At 42.6% G+C, this 21,327-nt stretch overlaps 3 protein-coding genes across 4 annotated transcripts; 2 read left to right on the top strand and 1 right to left on the bottom strand.

Annotated features, from left to right (window-relative positions):
• The first annotated feature begins 414 nt into the window (after nt 1–414).
• neu4 (sialidase 4) lies at nt 415–4,550 on the top strand. Its single transcript, XM_084951923.1, has 4 exons — nt 415–581; nt 1,373–1,614; nt 2,174–2,429; nt 2,579–4,550. Exons 2-4 carry the CDS (start codon nt 1,414–1,416, stop codon nt 3,613–3,615), a joined length of 1,494 nt encoding a protein of 497 aa, XP_084808049.1. The 5' UTR covers nt 415–581; nt 1,373–1,413; the 3' UTR covers nt 3,616–4,550.
• An 878-nt stretch (nt 4,551–5,428) lies between these two features.
• lxn (latexin) lies at nt 5,429–11,116 on the top strand. Of its 2 annotated transcripts, none has more exons than XM_084951931.1 (7): nt 5,429–5,566; nt 8,945–9,121; nt 9,222–9,284; nt 9,726–9,900; nt 10,114–10,250; nt 10,463–10,525; nt 10,741–11,116. In XM_084951931.1, the coding sequence occupies exons 1-7, from the start codon at nt 5,429–5,431 to the stop codon at nt 10,855–10,857; spliced, it is 870 nt and encodes a 289-aa protein (XP_084808057.1). In that variant the 3' UTR covers nt 10,858–11,116. The 2 variants fall into 2 exon arrangements, with proteins under 2 accessions (XP_084808057.1, XP_084808058.1); XM_084951932.1 differs by lacking the exon at nt 5,429–5,566 and adding an exon at nt 8,630–8,762.
• gfm1 (G elongation factor, mitochondrial 1) lies at nt 5,694–20,341 on the bottom strand. Its single transcript, XM_084951920.1, has 18 exons — nt 20,077–20,341; nt 19,828–19,980; nt 19,610–19,742; nt 17,439–17,643; nt 16,170–16,286; nt 14,506–14,656; nt 13,153–13,307; nt 12,944–13,028; nt 12,685–12,822; nt 12,297–12,398; nt 12,132–12,188; nt 11,883–12,020; nt 11,163–11,245; nt 7,559–7,721; nt 7,305–7,449; nt 7,047–7,207; nt 6,895–6,948; nt 5,694–6,068 (listed from the first exon to the last, which is right to left on the bottom strand). The coding sequence occupies exons 1-18, from the start codon at nt 20,149–20,151 to the stop codon at nt 5,937–5,939; spliced, it is 2,247 nt and encodes a 748-aa protein (XP_084808046.1). The 5' UTR covers nt 20,152–20,341; the 3' UTR covers nt 5,694–5,936.
• Between the last annotated feature and the right edge of the window lie 986 nt (nt 20,342–21,327).

The following is a 21,327-nucleotide window of genomic DNA, read 5'->3' as shown; positions in this document are numbered from 1 at the left end:
TTTTTACCCTCTTAATTCTCATGAAAGCAAAAGGGTGAATTCATTTTTTCATGCACTGCTCTTGCAGATCATTTTTTATTATGTATTGCTACATAAAACATTAGAACCGACAGATGGTGTATCTCCTTTCCACCACTGACCGCACATCTGTATACAGCTATGATCGATAGTCATCTCCATGCACAGAATGTCAAAGCTTTCTTGAACAGATGTGCAAGCCGGCAGAGCTAATGCTTTACACAGAAAGTAGTAACACATAGCCTATTACATATTCTGCGTGACATGAAAAAGGAAAGCAGAGAAGAGGCAGTTCATCAGGTCATTGTTCAGCGTGCCCCCACTCCCCTCCCCGCCTGGCCTTCATTGGCTGTTCTTCGCTGATTCATCCAAAGCTGTAGATCTGATGAGTGTGGGCCATTTCTGGGTCAGTGAGCACCATGTTGCACTGAATAGGAAACAGAGAGGGGAGGCCGGAGCTTTCAGACCCTCACACACACACATTACATTGTCAGCCCTTCATTCAAGTACTGAGACATGCTGTACACCCTGACAAAGCTGCAGGAGCACAGAGCACTGTAAATGTAAGTACTGTGCAACATTTACCTTTTTTTTTTTTTATCATAAACTGTGCATTAGTGAGCTGCATCCTCACAGTGCTGTTACAGTGGGAAGGCTGAATTAGGAGGCAGAAATGCGCTGATGAAATGTGATGCTGACCTTGTTGTCAGGTTGTTTCACAGTTGAAGGTTTGGTCACACGCAGTCTATTTGTCAGTTAAACACGACCTCCCCAGTTGTGTAACACAGTGGACCGCTATCCTAGTCACTCTTTAAATATATTTTTGTAATATTGCGATATCTTCGGTGTAAAGTAAGCAACGTCTTTTTGAGCTGGAATAATATTTAGCACATCGTGCTTGAATGAGACTGTATTTTTCTCCATAACTATCAAAAACTCTGAACATAAAAATTCTGATGGTGCAGTCATGGTCGAGATGGCAAACAGAATTCACATTAGTGACAAATGAATTACCTTCTGCTACCACTGGACTTTTTCCAGCAATTGTTTCAGAAGATAAGCTGCTCCCGGCAGATTCTGATGCAGCAGCTACTGAATTGAGTTGATTTAGATGGGCCAGAAAAGAATCTTACTTTGAAAATATTCATTTATATGCATTTAAATACTGGTAACTTACCTCTCAAGTGAACTGTATACCTGTGTTTGCTTTTCTTTAGTGTTTTTGTCCTTTATAGGCTTCAACCATATCTTTGTTTATCTTCCTGTCCATTTGTTGTTGAGCACCTTCAGACAGAGCTACTGGAAACTGCATGCCTGCTTGTCCAGTAAAGCTGCTTCTAACTCTCCATTTCAGACGATTTGGCGGTGCATGAAAATATTCACACAGCAGAGAGAATGAGGTCGCCATATTTTCCAGCCAGATCTGTGCTTTTCCGCAAGGAGCCGAACGGAGTGACGTACAGAGTCCCAGCTCTGCTCTACCTGCCCCGCTCCAGATCCTTTCTGGCCTTCTGTGAGGAGAGGCTCAGCCCGTCCGACTCTCAGGCTCACCTGCTGGTCGTGAGGAAAGGCACTTTCTACAGGAACTATGTGGAAGTCAGTGATACTCAATGCTCACTGGCTCAGGGCTGTACAATTAAAACTTGTGCACATATAAATACTGGAGCTTAAGTACATTTTTACAATCAGAAGTTTGATAACAAGTACTTCTTCTAAAATCTATAGCCTGACATAGGCAGAAAAGTAAACAAATGTAGGAAGAAAAGGTAAATAGTTTAACAGGTTATAATAAGAAAAATAGTGACTTTACAAAGTAACAGTGAGGTGGGCACCTATAATGTTTTAATATCATTCAGTGCAAATATAAGTGGTACAATAAAAAATAAAATATACTGAAGATTTTATTCAAGTATTTTAACCAAGTGTGGCTGATAAAGTACAAAAATAAAAAACAATAACAGACTTTAAATGTAATTTTCAGATTCTATAATCCTCTAAATATGAAGTTTGTAAAAAAAATTAAATAATTAAAAAAAATTTTTAACTCTTGTTTTGTAATTTGACTGAAAAGGCATTTTAAGTCAAATCAAACAGACGTGAGAAGCATCATTTCTTGTGTCTCCTGTGATTCTTCTCAATCGTCGTTTGTCTGCAGTGGGAGGACATCCGTGTTCTGGGCACTGCTTTCCTGCCAGGCCACCGATCCATGAACCCGTGCCCGGTCTACGATGAGTTCACGGGCACTCTCTTTCTGTTCTTCATCGCTGTTCTGGGTCACACCTCAGAGTCCTACCAGCTGGTGACAGGGAAGAACGTGACCAGACTGTGCTACGTCTCCAGCACTGATGATGGCGACACCTGGAGTCCCGTCACCGACCTCACCAAGAAGGTCATAGGAGACACTATTAAAGGTGAGGCTCATTCGAAAAAGCATTGTGGTGTTATTTATCTCCAGTTAAATTGGAAACAGCCTCTTTGTCTTCAACAAAAAGATCTAAGTAAGAGTCACAAGATGACAAAATCCACAGTCCTAACAGTTTCACTGCTTCCTTCCTGGCAGAATGGGCCACCTTCGCTCTCGGCCCGGGCCACGGCATCCAGCTGAAGTCGGGCCGTTTGCTCATTCCTGCCTACGCCTACCACATCGAGTGCAAAGAGTGCTTCGGGCACCTCTGCCAGACCACTCCCCACTCATTCTGCTTTCACAGTGACACCCACGGGAGAACCTGGCGCTTTGGAGAGGCGGTCCCAGGACCAGAGACCGTGGAGTGTCAGATGGTGTCTGTGGACGAAGAGGATGGGACTAACGTGTTATACTGTAACGCTCGAAGCCCTCTCGGGTACAGAGTGCAGGCCCTCAGTCTGGATGATGGAGCCGTGTTTCAGGAGGGGCAGCTGGTGCAGCGGTTGGTGGAGCCTCGAAATGGTTGTCATGGGAGTATTATTGGATTTCCTGCCCCGTTAAATCTGTGTCAGAGTCTTAGCAACGATTTACAGCAACCTGTACGGCTCTCCAGACACTGGACATCCTGCACCACAGAGTCCAGTCTCTCCAAGTCGAGTACCAGCTCAGTAGCCTTTTCAGTGTCAGCAAACAGCTCCAGCACCACCAGCTCCATCCCACCTCCTCATGAAGCCCCTCCGGATTTCCTGACTCCTACGTGGGTAGTATATTCCCACCCAACATGGACGACTGCACGCAAAAACCTGGGCTTGTTCCTCAGCCTTTTCCCCCGTGATCCAGACAGCTGGCGTGGCCCCTGGGTGATCTATGATGGGCCGAGCGCATACTCTGACCTGGCCTACCTGGAGCTGTCACCCTCACCTGGAGCCCCACCTGCTGTGGCCTTCGCCTGCCTGTTTGAGTGTGGTACCAAAACAGCTTACGACGAAATCTGCTTCAGCATCTTCACCCTCTACGAGCTCATCGATAATCTGCCCCGGGACGTCTGGCTGGAAACAAACAACGAAGGACACAGAAAACAGCAGGGGAGGAGCTGCAGACGTGATGCTCAAAGTGCAGCAGTTTCCCAACAGGTGACTCCTGTGAAGAAGAGGAGGAAGAGCAAGCTGGCTGAGATGTGCTCTGTGTCTTAATGTAGATTTTAAACTTGTGATACAAGTCGTCCATTAACCGTTTCCTATATTATGCTTCACTTTCTTATTTGGACCTGTGCAGACTGAAATGTTCTCGGATTTCATAAAATTCAGATTTTGACACAAATATAGAGCTAACACTTCACAGAAGCGCCTCAGGTCTGCAAAAGGAAGATAAAACTCTAAAGACATCGCTCAGTTTTCCCCATCCCTCCACCACTGTGGTCACAGTTGGCATGAGGTTTCTGGGTTTTGTCCCAACGTGGTGCTTTATGTGCATTATGATCAAACATCTCCATTTTGGTCTAATCTATTCAAAGCACATTGTTCCAGAACTTATTCAGATGCAGCTTTGAAAACCTAAGCTGTGCTGCCTTCTTTAGAAGCAAGAGACTTCTGACAACCCTTCCAACCAAGCTGTATTGTACTTGTTCAGTCTTTTTCTAATTATGCTATTATGAACTTTAACATACCAACTGAGGCCTGTTGAGTCTGAGCAGTAGCTCATTGTTTGATCTGAACCAGAGGTGAATCGTAATTCCTATGCAAGCAGTGAAGGTGTCCTTAGTTATTGACTGCACAGACTCCCATGAAAGCTTTTTTTTTCACGACTCTATGTCCAAAAACGTGTTTTGTAAGGGTAATCGTGACCTCTGAAATACCCTTCTAAGATAAGATGTTCAACAGAATAGGAGGGAGAATGCCTTCATGTCTCAGGTCATAACTGTCACTTGGATAAAAAGTAAACATTTAAGTTCACAGAGGAAAAGAATTCAGGACTGAGCTGAAGTGTTGGACTGACACTGAGAAGGTGGAGCACTCGCTGAGCTTCTGTCCACCATATTTTCCATCACATCGTGCACACAAGTGACAAAATAGATTTTTCTGATGTGTCACGTTTTAATTTGAAGGCGTGCAATAAAAATCTTTCACTTCCTAAAGTATTGTGTTGTTTTTGCTGCAATCTTCCCAGAACCACACATTTTCCTTTGCTGTCCGGTGGAAGTGGGTTGTTTGTTTTTCCAGTCAATGGAAAATTAATATGCAACCATTATCGTTCATTTGCCGTCAGTAAACTGAGTATTTAAGAATGGCAGCTGTTGAAAAGCAGCATTTAATTTTCCATTTCATTGACTAATCCGTGAACAAACATAATGAGTCAAATGGGAGCCAGAGCTTTTAGATAGCAAACCCAGGAGCTAGAACATGCTATCAGGGTTGTTCCTGTGAATTAGTGTCAGATTATTCTTTGCAACAGTCCATTTTGTTCCACAGGTCTGTGTCCAATCTGTTCTTTTTCCTCTCCCAGTCAGTTAACAGGATAAAAGTCGACAGAAACAATCTTACAGTGACGTCTGTGGGCACGTCCCAAATGTGTTTCCTGAACTATGGCTTTCAAGGTCAACAAGCGCATTTGTTTTATTAAAAAAAATTATTGTTCACAAAATGTGAAATGCAGACCACCTAGTTTTAAACATTTTTTCACTTTTTCCTTTGGCAAGCTGATATTGGGCAGAAACATGTTTAATCTGGCAAAGTAAAAGTCTTCCTCCCCTAAATTTAAAGTGACAAACAGCAGCCCAGCGCCAAGCTCTCTGATTAATCACACCTGCAGCTTGAGAGCACAGCAGATAAAGTGGAGCAGTTTGTTTGGATACAGATTGCTGCAGGAAGACAGCAGGATCTGGACAGTCTCTTCTGCTTCCTCCTCCTCCTCTTTACATAACTCCACTCTCACAGGATAGTCATTTCCCCGCCTGCGCTCTTCCACTGAAGTCGTTACTGGTTTTCTCCCAGCGTCCCGTTTGAAATAATGAGGCTCGTCGTCGTTCTGGCTGTGTTAATGGGAGTAAGTGGGATTCCCGACGTGACAATCAGCCCTCCGACTGCCTCAGCGGACACGTCAGCTCATCCCAACAGCACACCTGAGACGGCGGATGGATCTGAGCAGGTGAGGAGCAACCCGGTGGACGACTGTTGTGCTGTGGTTTGTGTTGCTTAGTAGCTGGATTTGAAGGGAGGGATGAAATGTTTCTAAGATGTTATTGTGCAATGACTGACACACAGACTCATGCAAGTACATTTGAAGGTTCTCTTTGTTGCAATCATTATAACATAAAGACCTTTCTGTACATAGTACAAAAGCCATTATAAGCTCAAGTCAAAACTCTGAGCTTAAACGCTGCCTGCAGACTTAACTGTTGCTAAAATGCAGGTAATAAACAGTCTTTCCACGTGACGCAGACATTAGGAGGGGGGGATTAAACAACTAAAGGAAAGTAAAATCTTGTTTTTGTGTAGAGCCGTGGTTGAGGATGAGTTCAGCTCTTCCACTTGTTCTTCTTCGCTGGCAGCTGTCCTGTAGCCTCCAAGTATTTGTGGATGAGTTCTTCTTGTGTGGCGGGCAGGCAGGGCTGATATCTGCTGTACTCCATGGTGTACTCTCCTTTCCCCTGAATAAACAATGACACAACATGTTAGCAATTCAGCTGTCTTCTTCTACAAACCATGTCTGATTTCAAGAATTTCCTCTATTTTTGTCCTTGCACATCTCCAATCCATCTAATCTTTCTCGCTAAAAATTCTTTGAACCATATTTAGTTGCCAAAATCCAGGACCTGATCAACACACTTGACGCACTCATCCGAGAAGCCTCCAGTTTTTACTGTGAACTCCAGCTGTGGGCTATCAAAGTAGCACAAATGGGCTACATAGCAGGCAGAGGCTTCAGCAGACTGCATACTGTCATACATGTCATACATGCGTGTTCAAGCCTCTGCTTAGAGCACCAGCTCTGATCTGATTGTTCTTGATGGAAATGTGACTGGACAGACGTCCTGTCACATTTCCAATCATTGTTATGGCAGTACCCCACCCTGCAGCTGGTTCAGCAGAAAGATGTCCCCCACCCCTCCACGCTGCCAGAGTAGGGCAGGCCCTCCTGGATGAGGAGCATATCCAGATGCTTCCTTGACCAGCATTATGTTGTAACAAGTTTCCTGTCGAGGATGACTGGGACATGCAGGATCAGCATGCTTATCAGAGGCAAACGCAACCGCTGCAAATGTCCAAAAATGGAGGGCAGTTCTTTGACAACAGATTGAATACTTATACAGTCTTTACACAGACGGGTGACCACTTTCACCACATCCACAGGAGGCTTTACCTCATATTAAACACCTTGCATATGGTCTATAATATCATTTGAAAAACAAACTTTAATTGAACTCATTCCTCAACATTACCTGACTGTCAGGTTTTGTATGTTTTTGAACTTACCTCAGTACAAGAGCGCAGCTCTGTGGCGTAACCAAACATGTCATTTAGTGGGATCTGTTTGGAACAAACAGGATGACATTTGAGTTAAAGGAGGACGAGAAAGCAGGTGAAACTGGAGATAAGCACTGTATGTTTATATTTACTGGACTTACATCAGCATAAAGAGTGAAGTATCCTTCACCCCCATCCTGTCCTGTGATGACGCCGTGACGGCGGTTTACTCCAGCAATGACGGCTCCTTGAAACTCCTGGGGTGCAACGACTTCCACAGACATGATTGGCTCCAGGATGACTGCGTTGGCCTTTTCCATAGCTGTGGAGAAAGCGGTGAACCCAGCGGCAACATAAACCAGATATTTTTCAGCTGAATCAGACACAAATGGAAAAAACAAACAGAAGGGCGTCCTCACCTTGTTTTAGAGCGCCCTCTCCTGCGCGGATAAAGGAGATCTCATTGGAGTCGACCATGTGGTGCGCTCCGTCTTCCAGGAGGAATCTGACTCCTGAGATCTTGTGCCCGCTCAGAGGGCCCTTCTCACAGGCGTCCTTGAAGCCCTGCAGCACGATGGGGGAAGGAGGGAGAAAATCGAGACTTTAAATTTGGAATCGCTTCCACTTGTGTTTAAAACTTATTCTGTGAGACCACGTGAAAGTGTTTGCATGCCTTTTCAACAGCTGGCACAAACTGCTTTGGGACGTTGGTTCCAACAGTTTGATCTTCAAACTCCAGTTTGGTGTAATGGTCTGACTCGAGAGGCTCGAGGACCCCGATGACTTTACCGTACTGCCCGGAGCCGCCACTCTGCTTCTTATGGGTGAAGTCAAATCTACGAGAGAGTGGGGGGACCACTTGTTAACATAGAGCAACACAACAGGAAGTAGATGATCCAAATGTATGCACCAATCAAATCAAAGAACCAACATAACCAAGAATACTCTTAAGAAACTAAAGTAGGTTTAAGTACTGCAATGTTTAAACAGTTTTATTTTGGGTTTATGACAAAGTATTTGCATATCCTAGGCTGTTTTAATGAGGAAAGATGAGATGTAACTTTAACTATTCAGTACTTCTGATGATTGATGAAATTGCATTTTTATAAATATGTCTGTTGGGATCTTTAATTTACTCCAAATATAAGATTGTACCAATACCCAGTATACTTAAGCTCCAGCTCTATCCACTAAAATGTGAACATTTCCTTCATATTTTAACTGAAGCTGAAACTCTCCATTACTATATAACCAAATTTGACCTACTTTACTAAGTTGCAAACATTTCCAGAGGTCTGTTTGCTGTAAAGCAGCGGTCTCCAACCTTTTTTGCGCCACGGACCGGTTTGTGCCCGACAATATTTTCACGGACCGGCCTTTAAGGTGTCGCGGATGAATACAACAAAATAAAACTAGTACCGGTACCAAAAAAAAAGATTTATTCATAACACACGTGAAAAGACCCAGGAAAACCGAAACAAAATAACTCTGAAAACCGATTTTAAAAACCCTGAAAACCATACATTTCACACCTGAGCCTCAACTCTCGCGGCCCGGTACCAAACGACTCACGGACCGGTACGGGTCCGAGGCCCGGGGGTTGGGGACCGCTGCTGTAAAGCGCTGCTTTTTTTTTTTTTTTTTTTTTTTAAAGTCAGGAGGAAGTGTTAAAAAGGGCTCTGTCTCTTTAAAAAGGGGCAGTCCTCAGTGAACTCCACTGTGGGAGGAAGTGGGAAGTTATCTTTCCATTTGCGCGAGGAGCAGCTGACTCGGAACACCGACTGTGGGGGGGGGAAAAAAACATTCCAGTTGGCAGAGATTCACTCCCCACTTTAATTCAGTTTGGGATACTTCACAGCTGCGTATCACTTCACCCTGTAAGAAAACACATTGTTTCTTTCCTGTATTGCTCAGTGGCTGTTGTGTGCAAAGCTGTGTTTGTCTACATAGCTGCTCACACCTAAAGATCAAAGTCCTCCAGGAACTGGAAGCCCTGCACAATAACCATCTTCTGTTCTCATTCACTCTTTTTCCCTCTCCCTCCACTTTCCACCCACAGATAAAGGCACGGACAGAGGAGGGAGCCGAGGAGGATGTGATGGCAACTGGCGAGCTGAACCCAAATCACTACCCTGCTCGGAGGGCAGCTCAGGTGGTCCAACACTACCTCAACACCCGGTACGGTTCACCATTCAGGCTGATCGGAGAGCAGACCGTCCACAGTGGGAACGCAGAGGTCAGCTGAACTTCAACACTGAAATATGTGAATATGCCACTGTAAATAAAAAAAACAAAAACAAAAAAAAAACAACTTGAATTTCCAATTTTTCTTTCAGGATGTGGCAGACTCTGGAAGAAAGTATCAGCTGGAGCTCTCGGTGACAGATATCATAAGCAATGTAGGACTTTCTTTTTTTCTCTTTTTCTTTTAACCACAATGTGAGGAAAGAATACATAATGGTGGAGGGGGGGGGTGCAGCTGCAGCTTCTTAAGAACCACAAAGAGTAATGATCAACCTCTCAAATAGGGTGGAGGTAATCTGAATAAATGTCTTCATCCACTCCCAAAGATAACAAGAGTTATCTGTGTTTGCTGCTGCCTGTTGAAAGACCCTACAAATAAATCTTAGGTATGGTAAACAATCTCACAGCGTCTGGCTTAGTGTGAGCAGGTCTGACAAGAATGACTAAACAGCCTATAAAAGGAGGCTTATGTTAGCTTGTATGATGGTGTGGCGCAACCTCGACTCATCTGGGCTACATCCACTCCCATTTCTTGCTCACTAAGAATGCCTTTACTATTCGTTTTTTGCTAACTTTGTTTTGGTTAACTCCCTCAGACTACACAGACTTGCTCTGCAGAGGTTTTCTTTCCAAAAGGAAAAGGGCAACAGCCACCTGAAGTCAAAGCCCCTTGTGAGGAGCTCCTTAAAATTGACGTTAAAGCTCAAGAAGAGGCTCTATACCAAGAATACAAGACCAACCAAACCCTGATGTCTGCACAGTACTTACCAGGTAAGTCCAATAAAACATGCTTAACTGTGCAAGCTACTGCAGTTCCACCCAATCAACACTGAAAGTCAGATATTGCACAACAGTTGCGTTCAGACATTTCAACACTGTCGGTGCTGCGGTGTTCCTCTAAACATTGACAACACAAGTGCTGTCATCATGAACGCAGGACGCTTGAGAAATGAGACGTAACTGAGAACTCTAAACTTCCCTCAGACAGCCACGGTCACATCGAGCCCGACATGATGCCTTTTTGGCATCTGGGCATTCTGGCCTCCAGCTTCATCATGCTGAATGAATCCACTGAAAACACTCTGTACAACGTGGCTCAGGTGGCCAACATCACCCAGCTGGTAGGTACTTTACAAAAATTTAAATATGAGCGTATTATAAGAAATTGATCATCCCCCCCCCCTTTAAGCCCCATGTCTGCACGATTTACTGAATACGTACAGATTGTCAATAAAAGTCCTTAATGTGGTAAAACAAGACAGGTTATGTCGGCCATATAAACAAATGTATTAAGCCTTTAAAATTCCTACTGGACTCTTTTTGTTTCCTACAGACAACTGAGGAGGACCACCTGGAGTTTGACTGTCACACACTGCTGCATGAAATGGTGTCCCAGGTAGACACTTGGCTAAAAAATGTCTTTAAAAAGCCTGAAATGCTAAAATAAGACAGTTTTTATAACCCTAATCGATTTGTTACTCGTGGTGTGTTGGAGTAAATTAAACATGCACTTTACTGATCTGCACTCACGCTAAACTTTGCTATTCAATCTGAGCCACATTTTTGCATCCAGAGATCTTGCTGATCTGACATTTTTCTGTGCCGATACAGGAAATCATTCACTGGAAGATGCTGTTTACCTGGTCTCCTGCAGAGGGGGTTAAAGTGGTGCAGATGAAGCGGCTGCCTCACCGCCATGAAAGGGGAAAATCTCCAAAGACTAACTAATCTGTGGGTGTTCGTCACACAGCCAAGACCATATCTTGTGGGGTCAAATATTGGCGCATAAATGGGTTTTTTTGTTGTTGTTTTTTTTTTTTTTTTTTTTATGATGACGCTACAAGCACTAGGCACAGATCTACTGCTGAAACCTAGAATTTACACTCTTAAATGCTTGTTTAACTCATAAGTATATGATATACTGAAATTGTTTTAAATGTCTGTGTTTGGTCTATTTTAGCTTAAATAAACTGTTTACAATGACAAAGTATTTTGTGTGTGTGCGCGTAAGGACAAAGACTATCAGGACGTACGGTACGGGACTGGTGATCGTCTCTCTGAAAGCTACTTTGGGTTTTCCCATCACACAGGGGCAGTTGTATTCCCTCTCCATCCTCTGAGAGAAAAAGAAGAGCAAAAATAAACTTGGATTAGATCATAAAGGTTACTCAGAACAGAGATCTGTTAATTTGCAGAATTAAAGCCTTCATGGAAATACTACTGAAGTACTTTACTCCAAACTCCAAAATTAGCCTGAGATAAAGCAACGCCGGTAAGGCCAAAGACACTCACTAAATTATTTGATTCCCTCACTGAATTTGTTAGTTTGCTCACAAAGAAATTAACAGCCTAATTTTTCTAGTAGTTTCTAAAGTAGAGAGACAGAAGATCACAAATCTGTTACATAAACATTAGAAATTAATTTGAATGTCCTTGAGCGAAACAAGTATTCGATCCCCTTCATCCAAACTGGGCACACAGATTACAATCAATTAGTTACAGACTCCTGATATCAACTTGTGTGTTTAAAGCACACCTGTCCACACAATCAGTTTCTTTCCAATGCACAACAGGGAGAAGAGTGTGGACCTGCACGAGGCTGGAATGGACTACAAGACCAATCCAAGCCTGTTTGTTTCTTTTTAAGTGAGCAAACTTACAGATTCAGCAGGGAGATGAAATAATTATCCCCACGTTATATAATGGATTTGATGAGATGTCCCATGAAACGTGCAACCTGTCTAAGTGAGTACCTGTGAGTAGATTTCCAGATGCAGCTCGCCCATGCCTGAGATGATGGTTTCTTTGCTCTCAGTGTCATAATGCACTCTAAACGTCGGGTCTTCTCTGGTAAAACGGTTGATTCCTTTAGAGAATTTATCCAGGTCGTTCTGTTCAGTCGCACGAGAGGAATTAATAATAAGGGGGAGTGACAAAGAGGTGGATTTAAGACTAGAGTTATAATAAAAGGCACTTCTTTCAGGTTAAACGAGTATTTTTACCTTGTTGGCTGGCTTCATCGCCATGGAAATGACAGGTTCAGGGATGTGAATGGACTCCTGTGGGTGATAAAAATTTACATCAAATGAAGATGCTTCTCATGAGGCACAAAAACACTTTAAAAAGAAGCAGGTTTCTTTGTCTTTCGGGTGTCCTTTGCTTCTTACCATGGACAGGTCAGCAGTTGTCTTGGATGTGAAAGTGTCTCCGCTGGCACAGTCGATTCCAAACAGGGCACAGATATCTCCCGCATAAACCTCATCCACATCCTTTCAAAGCAGAGAGAGAGCACAAAAAGCAGGATGATTGTTTTTAAAAATGATGATAGGATTGACTAAAAAACAGTTTCACATCTTGTTTTGAGAGAAGATGGGTGCAAACATGTTGTTTTGGTGTCACAGGGGATGTGGTTGATATCTACACACTTGATTAAAGCCAAAAAGAGAAACCCAATCTTTCTGACCAGTCATGCTGCTCTGCTGTTTAATGTGCAAACCACAGATGGAAAACTGTGACCTCTCACAGCCTGCTGATGCAACGCTGGTTTGCTCTTACCTCCATCTGATCAGCATGAAGACGCACGAGCCTCTGAACTCTGACTTTCTTGCTTGTGCGTGTGTTGTAAATATATTCTCCCTTCTTCAGACAGCCTTGATACACTCGTATGTACGTCAGCTGACCAAACCTCCCGGCCTGAAAGACAGGAAATAGCAGGACATGACAAACTGAAGTATTTCTACTGCACAAATGTGCAGAAATAGAGAGATCACGAGGACATGAGACAGAACAGATGCTCTCTGTCAAACTGAATCACCTCCAGTTTGAAAGCCAGACCAACGTAGGGGTTTGCAGAGTCTCTCGTTGGGTCCATTTGAATCTTTTTGTTTTCAGTGGAATCTCTAACAGAGTGGAAAAACCCGCCAATGTTAGTGGAAAAAAAAAACAACTTTTAATCTGATTTTGATTTAAATCTACAGTTTCAGGACACTTTGCATGCAAACTGACGTTCCTCTTCATACTCACTCTTCATTGAGGATGGCGTAGTTTTTGACTTCACTGGGGTTGGGCAGGTAATCCAGGACGGCGTCCAGTAGAGGCTGGACACCTTTGTTCTTCAGCGCTGTGCCCACCAACACTGGGGTGAAGAGACGCTGCACCGTAGCCCGGCGGATTGCTGCCTGGAAGGCAGTGAGGTGAAAACTGATTGAGACAAACGGCTTTAGCTCTTCGCTGATGTGAAATGTTAATCTCAAAATTTGGATGTGAAAATTCTGAATGATTTTCAGGATTTCTATACAAACTGGTGATGCCAAATTGGTATTTCAGGACTGATCAAAACTGACTCTCAGATATGTTTGCTTCTTTGGATCGCCACCACTTGTATCAAGTCTGAAATACAATCACCGGTCACTTTATTAGGTACACCTTGACAATACTGGGTTGGACCTACTTTTTGCCTTAATTCTTTACGACACAGGAAACATTCCTGAGGTATTTTCATCCATGTTGACATGAGAGGATCGCAATGTTGCTGCAGATTTATCAGCTGCACATCCATGATGTGAATTTCATGTTCCACCACATCGCAAAGGTGTTCTACTAGGTTGAGATCCGGCGACCTGTGGTGTTCATTTGAGTACAATGAACTAATTGTCATGTTCAAGAAACCAGTTTGAGATGATTTGAGCTTTGTGACATGATGTGTTATCCTGCTGGAAGATTGGTGCACAGTGGTCATAAAGAGCACAGCAGAAACAGTCCTCAGACCACAGCACCTTTTTTCATGTAAGTTGTACCGTCAGTTGCAGACTTCTGCTGCTGTAACCCATCTGCTACAAGGTTCAATGTGATGTACATTCATTATCTGCATTTCTTGGTTATAACAAGTGGTTATTTAAGTTATTGTTGCCCTACTGATCTTTTACCTATGTGATCAACAAGGCATTTACACACAGACGATTGCTGCTCACTGGATGTTTTCTCCTTTTCTGACTATTCTCTGTAAACTCTAGAGATGGTTGTGCAGGAAAAACCCAGGAGATCAGCAGCTTCTGAAACCAAGCTGGTATCAACACCCATACCACATCCAGAGTCACTTAAATCACCTTTGTTCCCCAGTCCGATGCTCATCTTGAACTTCAGCAGGTCGTCTTGACCCTGTCTACATGCCTAATGCACTGAGTTGCTGCCATGTGATTGGCTGATTAGATATTTAGATTAACGAACAGTTGAACAGACATACCTAATGAAATGACCAAATAACCAGTGACTATACCTCAGATACCAGCGGGTTTAATTGAGGATTTTTCTTGTTTTTTTGTTTTTGTTGGAGTTTAGTTGACACTGTTAGATTTCACACAAACTGGTCTCTCAAACCTTCAGATCATCTTTGGTTGGAATTTTTTCCTCCAGGAACATCTCTCCCAAGATTTCATCAGCATTGGCGACACACTCCACCAGTTCCTGCCTGCGGTCTGCGGCCTCAGCTCGAAAATCTGCCGGGATCTCATCATAGCGCATAGTTTGCCTGCAGGAAGCACGACGCAGCTTTAAATATTTTATACAGATCAGACTCATAAGGAAACTTGGTCTTAGCCACGGTTTCTATGGGACTGATGCAGATCGCAACAGTTTAATTGTACAATAGCTGACCAGGGCTCGCAAAATCGCTAGCGATTTTTCCAGTCGGGCTACCAAAATCTAACTCAGCCCTGCCCGTCGGGCTATCATAGGAAGGAAAATATATGTCTATGCTTTTGCATTCTTTCGCCAATGTAGTTGAGTAATTATGTCATTGGCATCGATGAGCCACTGTCAATATGTGACATATTGAAATCGCGTTTGAATTTGCGCTTGTTTTTTGCTTTCACTTTCATTTTGCAATTGCGCGAACGGTGTGCAGAGAGCAGCAGCACTGATTGGTGAGTGACGATTAATTGCGCACCAATTCCTCTGACATCGTCTTATCACTCATTAGCTTACTATTCAAACGCGACAAGTGAAATCTCTCGCAGCAAGCTTAAACGTGTGAGAGGTTGAGTGCGCAAAGAATCGCTGACCGTTATGTAAGTACGTGTGTAAAAGCAGCAGGATTTACGCTGGTATTTTAGTTCTGCTCAGCCAAATAAGACAGGTCAGGGTGAAGAAGGGGCAGCCAAAGAAAAGCCTACCACAAAACGGAAAAGTTATGACAAATCAGACTATGAGGCAAAAAGAAAGCGCAGCTTTTTTGGTTTCATGGACAAAAGAATTTCTGTGGCTGGAATATGACAAGCTAAATAACATGATGTTCTGCCAGGCGTGTTGTGAGTTTCATTTGATTTCTGAGTCGACAAGCGCCTTTGTTACTGGGACCAGTAATTTTAAGAAAGACCCCATCAGAACCCATGAGAAATGCAAGAAATGCATTATTGCCCAGTCTGCAGTATCTTTCCCAGAACAAACAGCAATTGCAAAAAAACATACTAAAAATAAATCAAGCACAACAAGAACTCCTGAAAAAGCTGTTTAGAACAGCGTGCTATATTGCAAAGAGTGAACTACCACTGGCAAAATTTAGCAGTCTTTGCAAACTTCAAAAAGCAAATGGCCTCGATCTTGGTTCCACTTGCCTCTTACCTGTGACTTCATTGGAAATTTCAGATTCAGGATCTGACACAGACTGATTCATGTTCTACACAGTTCTTACAAGAAATTCTTCATAGAAATTTCTGTTCAATTTGAACCAAGTATTTGAGTTGATGGTTGTAATTTTTATACAGTTGTTGTGATTTGCATTTTAACAATTTTTTTGATTAATTTTTGTTTCTGTTGCAATATTATACTTTAATGTATAATATTGTAACGGAAACAAAACATAAAAAAATTGATTTCTTTTTTATTCGGGCTACTTAAATTTATTTTGGGCTACCAAAAACTGAAGAATGCCTGCCCGAAGGGCTACCAGAGATTTTGAAATTTTGCGAGCCTTGCTGACCTTAAGTCTAATTCATGGCAGAGGGAAAATAAAAAACACCCATTTACACATAAATTCATCTTACCCAAACTGTCCTTCGAAATACATGCTCCGCTCCTCTATGAGGTCAATGATGCCACGCATGTTCCCCTCCATCCCGATGGGGATGTTCACAAACGCTGCGTTGTGGTTCAGTTTGGATCTTAAAAAAAGTAAAAAGTTTCTTTAAAACTGCAAAAAAATCCAAAAAAAGAAAGACACAGCTGCTTACTGCAAGAACATAAAGAGCTTCTGTATATTCTCACATTTTACTGCTCTTTGATTTCATGCAAACTAATAAAATAAGAAAAGTCCAGTAAAAGAAACATTGAATACACCAAATGTGCAAACAGACAGGGGAAAAATATTGATTACTACACTGCAATCTAGTGTGCAATGTGGGTAATGGGTTAAATATATTTGTTTTATTGCATTTACAAGCTGTGTTATTGATTAACAAGTTAGTCTTTGTGTTTGCTGCATTAATGAAACACTTAACACTGTCAGACTGGCAGACATGAAAAAGCTGAGATACAAGGACTGGTCTATATTTTCTCAAGGGATTCTTCTTGCTAAAGATCCGAAGACTGAAACATGGAGTTAAAAATAAAAGTGCAATTACAGTGTGTTTGATCACTTTCAAGTTACCTCTATGGATTTAGGGAGTTTATGATTTTGTTTTTTAAACTGCAACCTATAATACATAATTTAAAGGCACCCAGGTCCAGCTTGAAGAAGGTCACTGTGGCCCCTCAGCTGATATCTTAAAAGTATAAATAGAATTAAGTCACATGGTTTGGTAATGCAAATGTTAAATACACACATTGCTGATAAGTTAATACAATTATCACCTAATCTGTATTATTATCCAGTTAAAAACTGCTTAAAGCACCAATCATGGTGCCTGAAGAGGACATTCATTTTGGAGAACATGGGCCTATGCAAGTGAGACCTTAGGAAGTCAGCTACTCCTTAAATATATCTCTTTAGAGCTAGTAAAGGTGATCATCAGCTCCTGAACTTGTCTTTAAAGCAAGCTCTCACCATGAGCATACTGTGCGTTTATGCTTGTTATGCACACCAGGTCAAGATGTGGTTTCAGATAAGTTGTTTATGCTTCAATTTTGCGTAGGTTGTAAAGGTGGCAGAACTAATCTCTCCTCAGTTTTTCTACCGACGTCTCAAAGCCTTTCAAAGCTGTTTGCCCATCCAGTCCATACACGTTATTCTTCAGTCCTCAGCCCTGTGGTGTAACATCAAACATGCTGATGCGTCTGACTGTTCTCTCTGTGTGACGTGTGTGTACAAACCGTACCTCATCTGCTGCAGGGCTCGTCCGGGGTTGGCGCCCATTCGGTCCAGCTTGTTGATGAAGGTGAGGAAGGGGACGCTGTAGCGTTTCATTTGTCTGTTTACCGTCATGGTTTGACACTGGACGCCTCCCACCGCGCACAGAACCAGCACGGCTCCATCCAGCACGCGCAGCGCACGCTCCACCTCGATGGTGAAGTCCACGTGACCTGTGAGGCACATCGAGTTCACACGCACTCAAAATGAAAGTGCTGAAAATGTGGCTTCACACCCCTTCACATTTCTACTGCTGTTAAACAGTTGACAGAAAAGAAATGATCAAAGCAGGGACGTCGCAACTGCATGACTGGTTCTGATTGAATAATAGAAATGCTAACAAATGCATTACAACATAGACGACTCGGGGCCACTGACACTCTGTTAAGAAAAAAATGTCTGGCTTTTACGTGGGTTCCTTCAACTTTTATTCTCTGTTATATTTTTGATGGAGGAAAGTTACAACTACATCAGCTCTGAATCACTTTTCCACTTCCAAACAGACAATGTGAGCAGCTTTAGATCCTCAGGTGCTCAAAAATGTTTAAAGTACATTACAAATAAACAATCACGCCTCACTCTACAACACCACTAAGGTGCAAAGACTACAGCACACTTTAATTTTAATTCATGTGGCTTCTGTGGCCAACCACACAAAGTAAAGCCTAATATTACCTGAATACTAGAAAGGCTTTAAAGAAGAGCCTGAGCAAGGCTGGATTTTGATGCTGTTGCAGTTTTATAGAGAGCTAAAACAAACAAAAATATCAACCGATTTTGATATCGGATGTGTGTTTTTGTTTTGTTTTTTTGAGCCGCGTGACTCAAACAAACTGATCAGGACAGAAGGAAAACCAACCAATGACATCAGTGCTGTGAAAATGTATTATCCCCTGCCTCGTTGTCTAACGACATTCTTTTCAATTTCATTACCCACAAACAAGTCTAATTTCTACTGTAGAATCAACAAATCACTGACACAGAATCTGTCTGACAAAGTGAAGTGATGCTAAATGATCTCAAAAAGCAACATGTCATGTCACATCATGTCAAAAGCTGAGAAACAAAGTCATTGACATTTATCAGTCTGGAAATGGTTATAAAGCCATTTATATTGGATTCCTGTGAACTACAATGACAGGCATCATCCACAAATGGAGAAAACAGTGGTGAACTCCAAGAGTGCCCTGACAACACATCCAGGAGGTCATGAAAAAACCCAGAAAAAATGTCTAAAGAGCTGCATGCCTCACTTGCCTCAGTTAAGGTCAAAGTTCATGACTCAACAATAAGAAAGCAGTTGGGGAAAAAATGAGATCCATGGGAAAGTTCAAGGAGAAAACTGCTGCTTACCAAAAAGAGCACAAAGACTCTTCTCACATTTGCCAAAAAACATAGGGAAATGAGGCTGCTTCAGGAGCGACTTGAACAACAACAGAAATCTTGAAGGAGAATGTCTGACCATGAGTTTGTGCCCTGAAGCTCAAGAGCACTTGGGTTCTTCAGCAGAACACACCAGCAAGACACAGTGCAACTCCTTCTGACCTCCTCTATACCTCTCTGTCGACCCTCTAAAAGCAAATATCATATCTGTAGAGCTCTTTTTAAAAATTAAGGCGCTCACTGATCATCCCCTCTGTTCTTAACCTAGTGTCAACAACTCCCTCCCCTAGCTTTAAGGTCTCGCTCATCAACTTTATTCTTTGTAGTTATTACAACTCTACACATCACCCTTTTTTGTGAAAATCAATACTAATACACTTCTCTTTTCTTCAGGCATCCTATCACTCTCCAAGACTGTGTTAAACAATCTGGTCAAAACGGACCATTGTCTTCTCTCCTAGACATCTCAATACCTACACAGGTAAGTATCTTCATAGCTGCCCTCACTTCCTCTGCACTTCCTGATTCACTACCTGACCTCCATCCCTCCATTAGTAGCAGAGCAAGAGGTAAAAACTGCTTTGGGGTGAGTGCGGATCAGTCTATTGATTCATTTTTGACCATTTACTGACATTTAATGAACAGGTAATACTAAATTACCCTACCTGTGCAGCTCACCTCAGCAAACGTTACTTTGTAGTTACACAAAGTACCACAGTAATGAGTTACATTTTTACTAGGTGTATGTCTAATTACCTGGCGTGTCAATTATGTTGATGTTGTGATCTTTCCACACGGTGTATGTAGCAGCTGACTGGATGGTGATGCCTCGTTGTCTCTCCAACTCCATGGAGTCCATAGTGGCTCCAACGCCATCTTTCCCCTTCACCTACACAACGCAGGTGAGGGAAAGCATTCGTGAGCCTCACCTAAACGGAAAAAGGAGCTTGATAAAGACGATGAAACGGACTCACCTCATGGATCTCTGCTATCCTGCCGGTGTAGTAGAGCACGCGCTCGGTCAGGGTGGTTTTCCCAGAGTCGATGTGAGCGGAGATCCCGATGTTGCGGATCCTCTCGCTTGGAAAGACACCGGAGGAGCAGCTCCGGCAGCTGTTGATGAGCACCTGAGGATATGAAACCATCACAGTTCACTCGATCTACCGACTGTGAAACAAACTGGACTGAGGTCAAGTCAGCAGACTCGGGTTAGATAATATTACCTTTTTAAGTGTGACGCTTCCTCGCGCCGAAAGATGCGTTTTAGCTAAAAACATGCCCGCTTTTAACACCCTCATCTCGGCAACAGCTCAGTGGAGTACAGCTTGGTCGTAGTATTGCCCTGTTTAGATGACCCCGGTGCTGCTGACACCCCGGTGAAAGTCACGCCGGGACCCTAGCTGCTTGTGAAACGACTGCTTCCGGGTTTACGGAAGCCCAGAAGTACCAAAATCACAAACGTTTTCTCTTAAAACGCATTATTTATTTATTGTCCCCTTTCTTTCTTTTAATTTTATTTTAATGTTTCACGTGTTTTGAAAAGCCAAACGTGTTTAGCCACAAATCTTAATTTATCTGTTTGATAAATTATTTTTTAGGAAATAAAAAATATATCTCCAACTTGCACATGAAAAATATCTGAACCTTTGTGTTGACTGTCATGTCTATTTTATTTATCTTTGACGAATAAATCGTTTGTGCTTAACGATTTTATTGTTTCTAAAAATCTGGACTTCCTGTTCTTGACTGAGACCTGGCAACGGGGTTCGGATTATTCGTCTACTATTGAAATGTGCCCAAATGGCTTCTCTGTCATTTGCCAGCCTCGAGGATCTGGTCGTGGAGGAGGCCTCGCGGTGGCATTTCGGAGCCGGTTTAACTGCCGTTCAGTGAAAGTTGGACACTTTCTGTCTTTTGAACTGCAGCTTATCAAAATCGGAAAGAAGGATCCTTTTTACTGTGCGTTGGGTTATCGCCCTCCTGGCCCAAACAGCTCGTTTTTAGCTGAGTTTAGTGATTTTTTGTCCTCTACTATGAGGTTGTCTAAATTGCTTCTTGTGGGAGATTTTAATATACATGTTGATGATCAGTCCGACCTCTTTGCTAAGGGTTTTACCAGCATCATGGACTCTTTTCATTTTATCCAACATGTATCTGGCCCCACACATAACAAAGGCCATACACTGGACCTTGTTTTTTCTTTGGGTCTGAATATTGATTATATTTGTTCTAAGGACATTTTTATTTCTGACCATTATTGTGTCTTTTTTAATATGTCTTTTTATGAGCCTATGTCTCCTGTTCATCGGACAGTTATTTCCCGCACCTTAAACTCCTCCTCAGCACAGAGGTTCTCTGATGCTTTTAAGCACATTTACATTCCAGGTCTTAAAGTAACCCAGTTTCAAAATACATGACAAGTTGAAAGGTGTGTTTCGTTGTGTTAACTGATTATTGTGGAAATTAAATTCACA

The sequence above is a fragment of the Perissodus microlepis genome, chromosome 14 (assembly GCF_051167445.1).
Source record: "Perissodus microlepis isolate ML-2025 ecotype Zambia chromosome 14, ASM5116744v1, whole genome shotgun sequence".
Classification (NCBI taxonomy): domain Eukaryota; kingdom Metazoa; phylum Chordata; class Actinopteri; order Cichliformes; family Cichlidae; genus Perissodus; species Perissodus microlepis.
The sequence above is the reverse complement of the archived record's forward strand: the minus strand, read 5'-3'. Positions and strand labels throughout refer to the sequence as shown.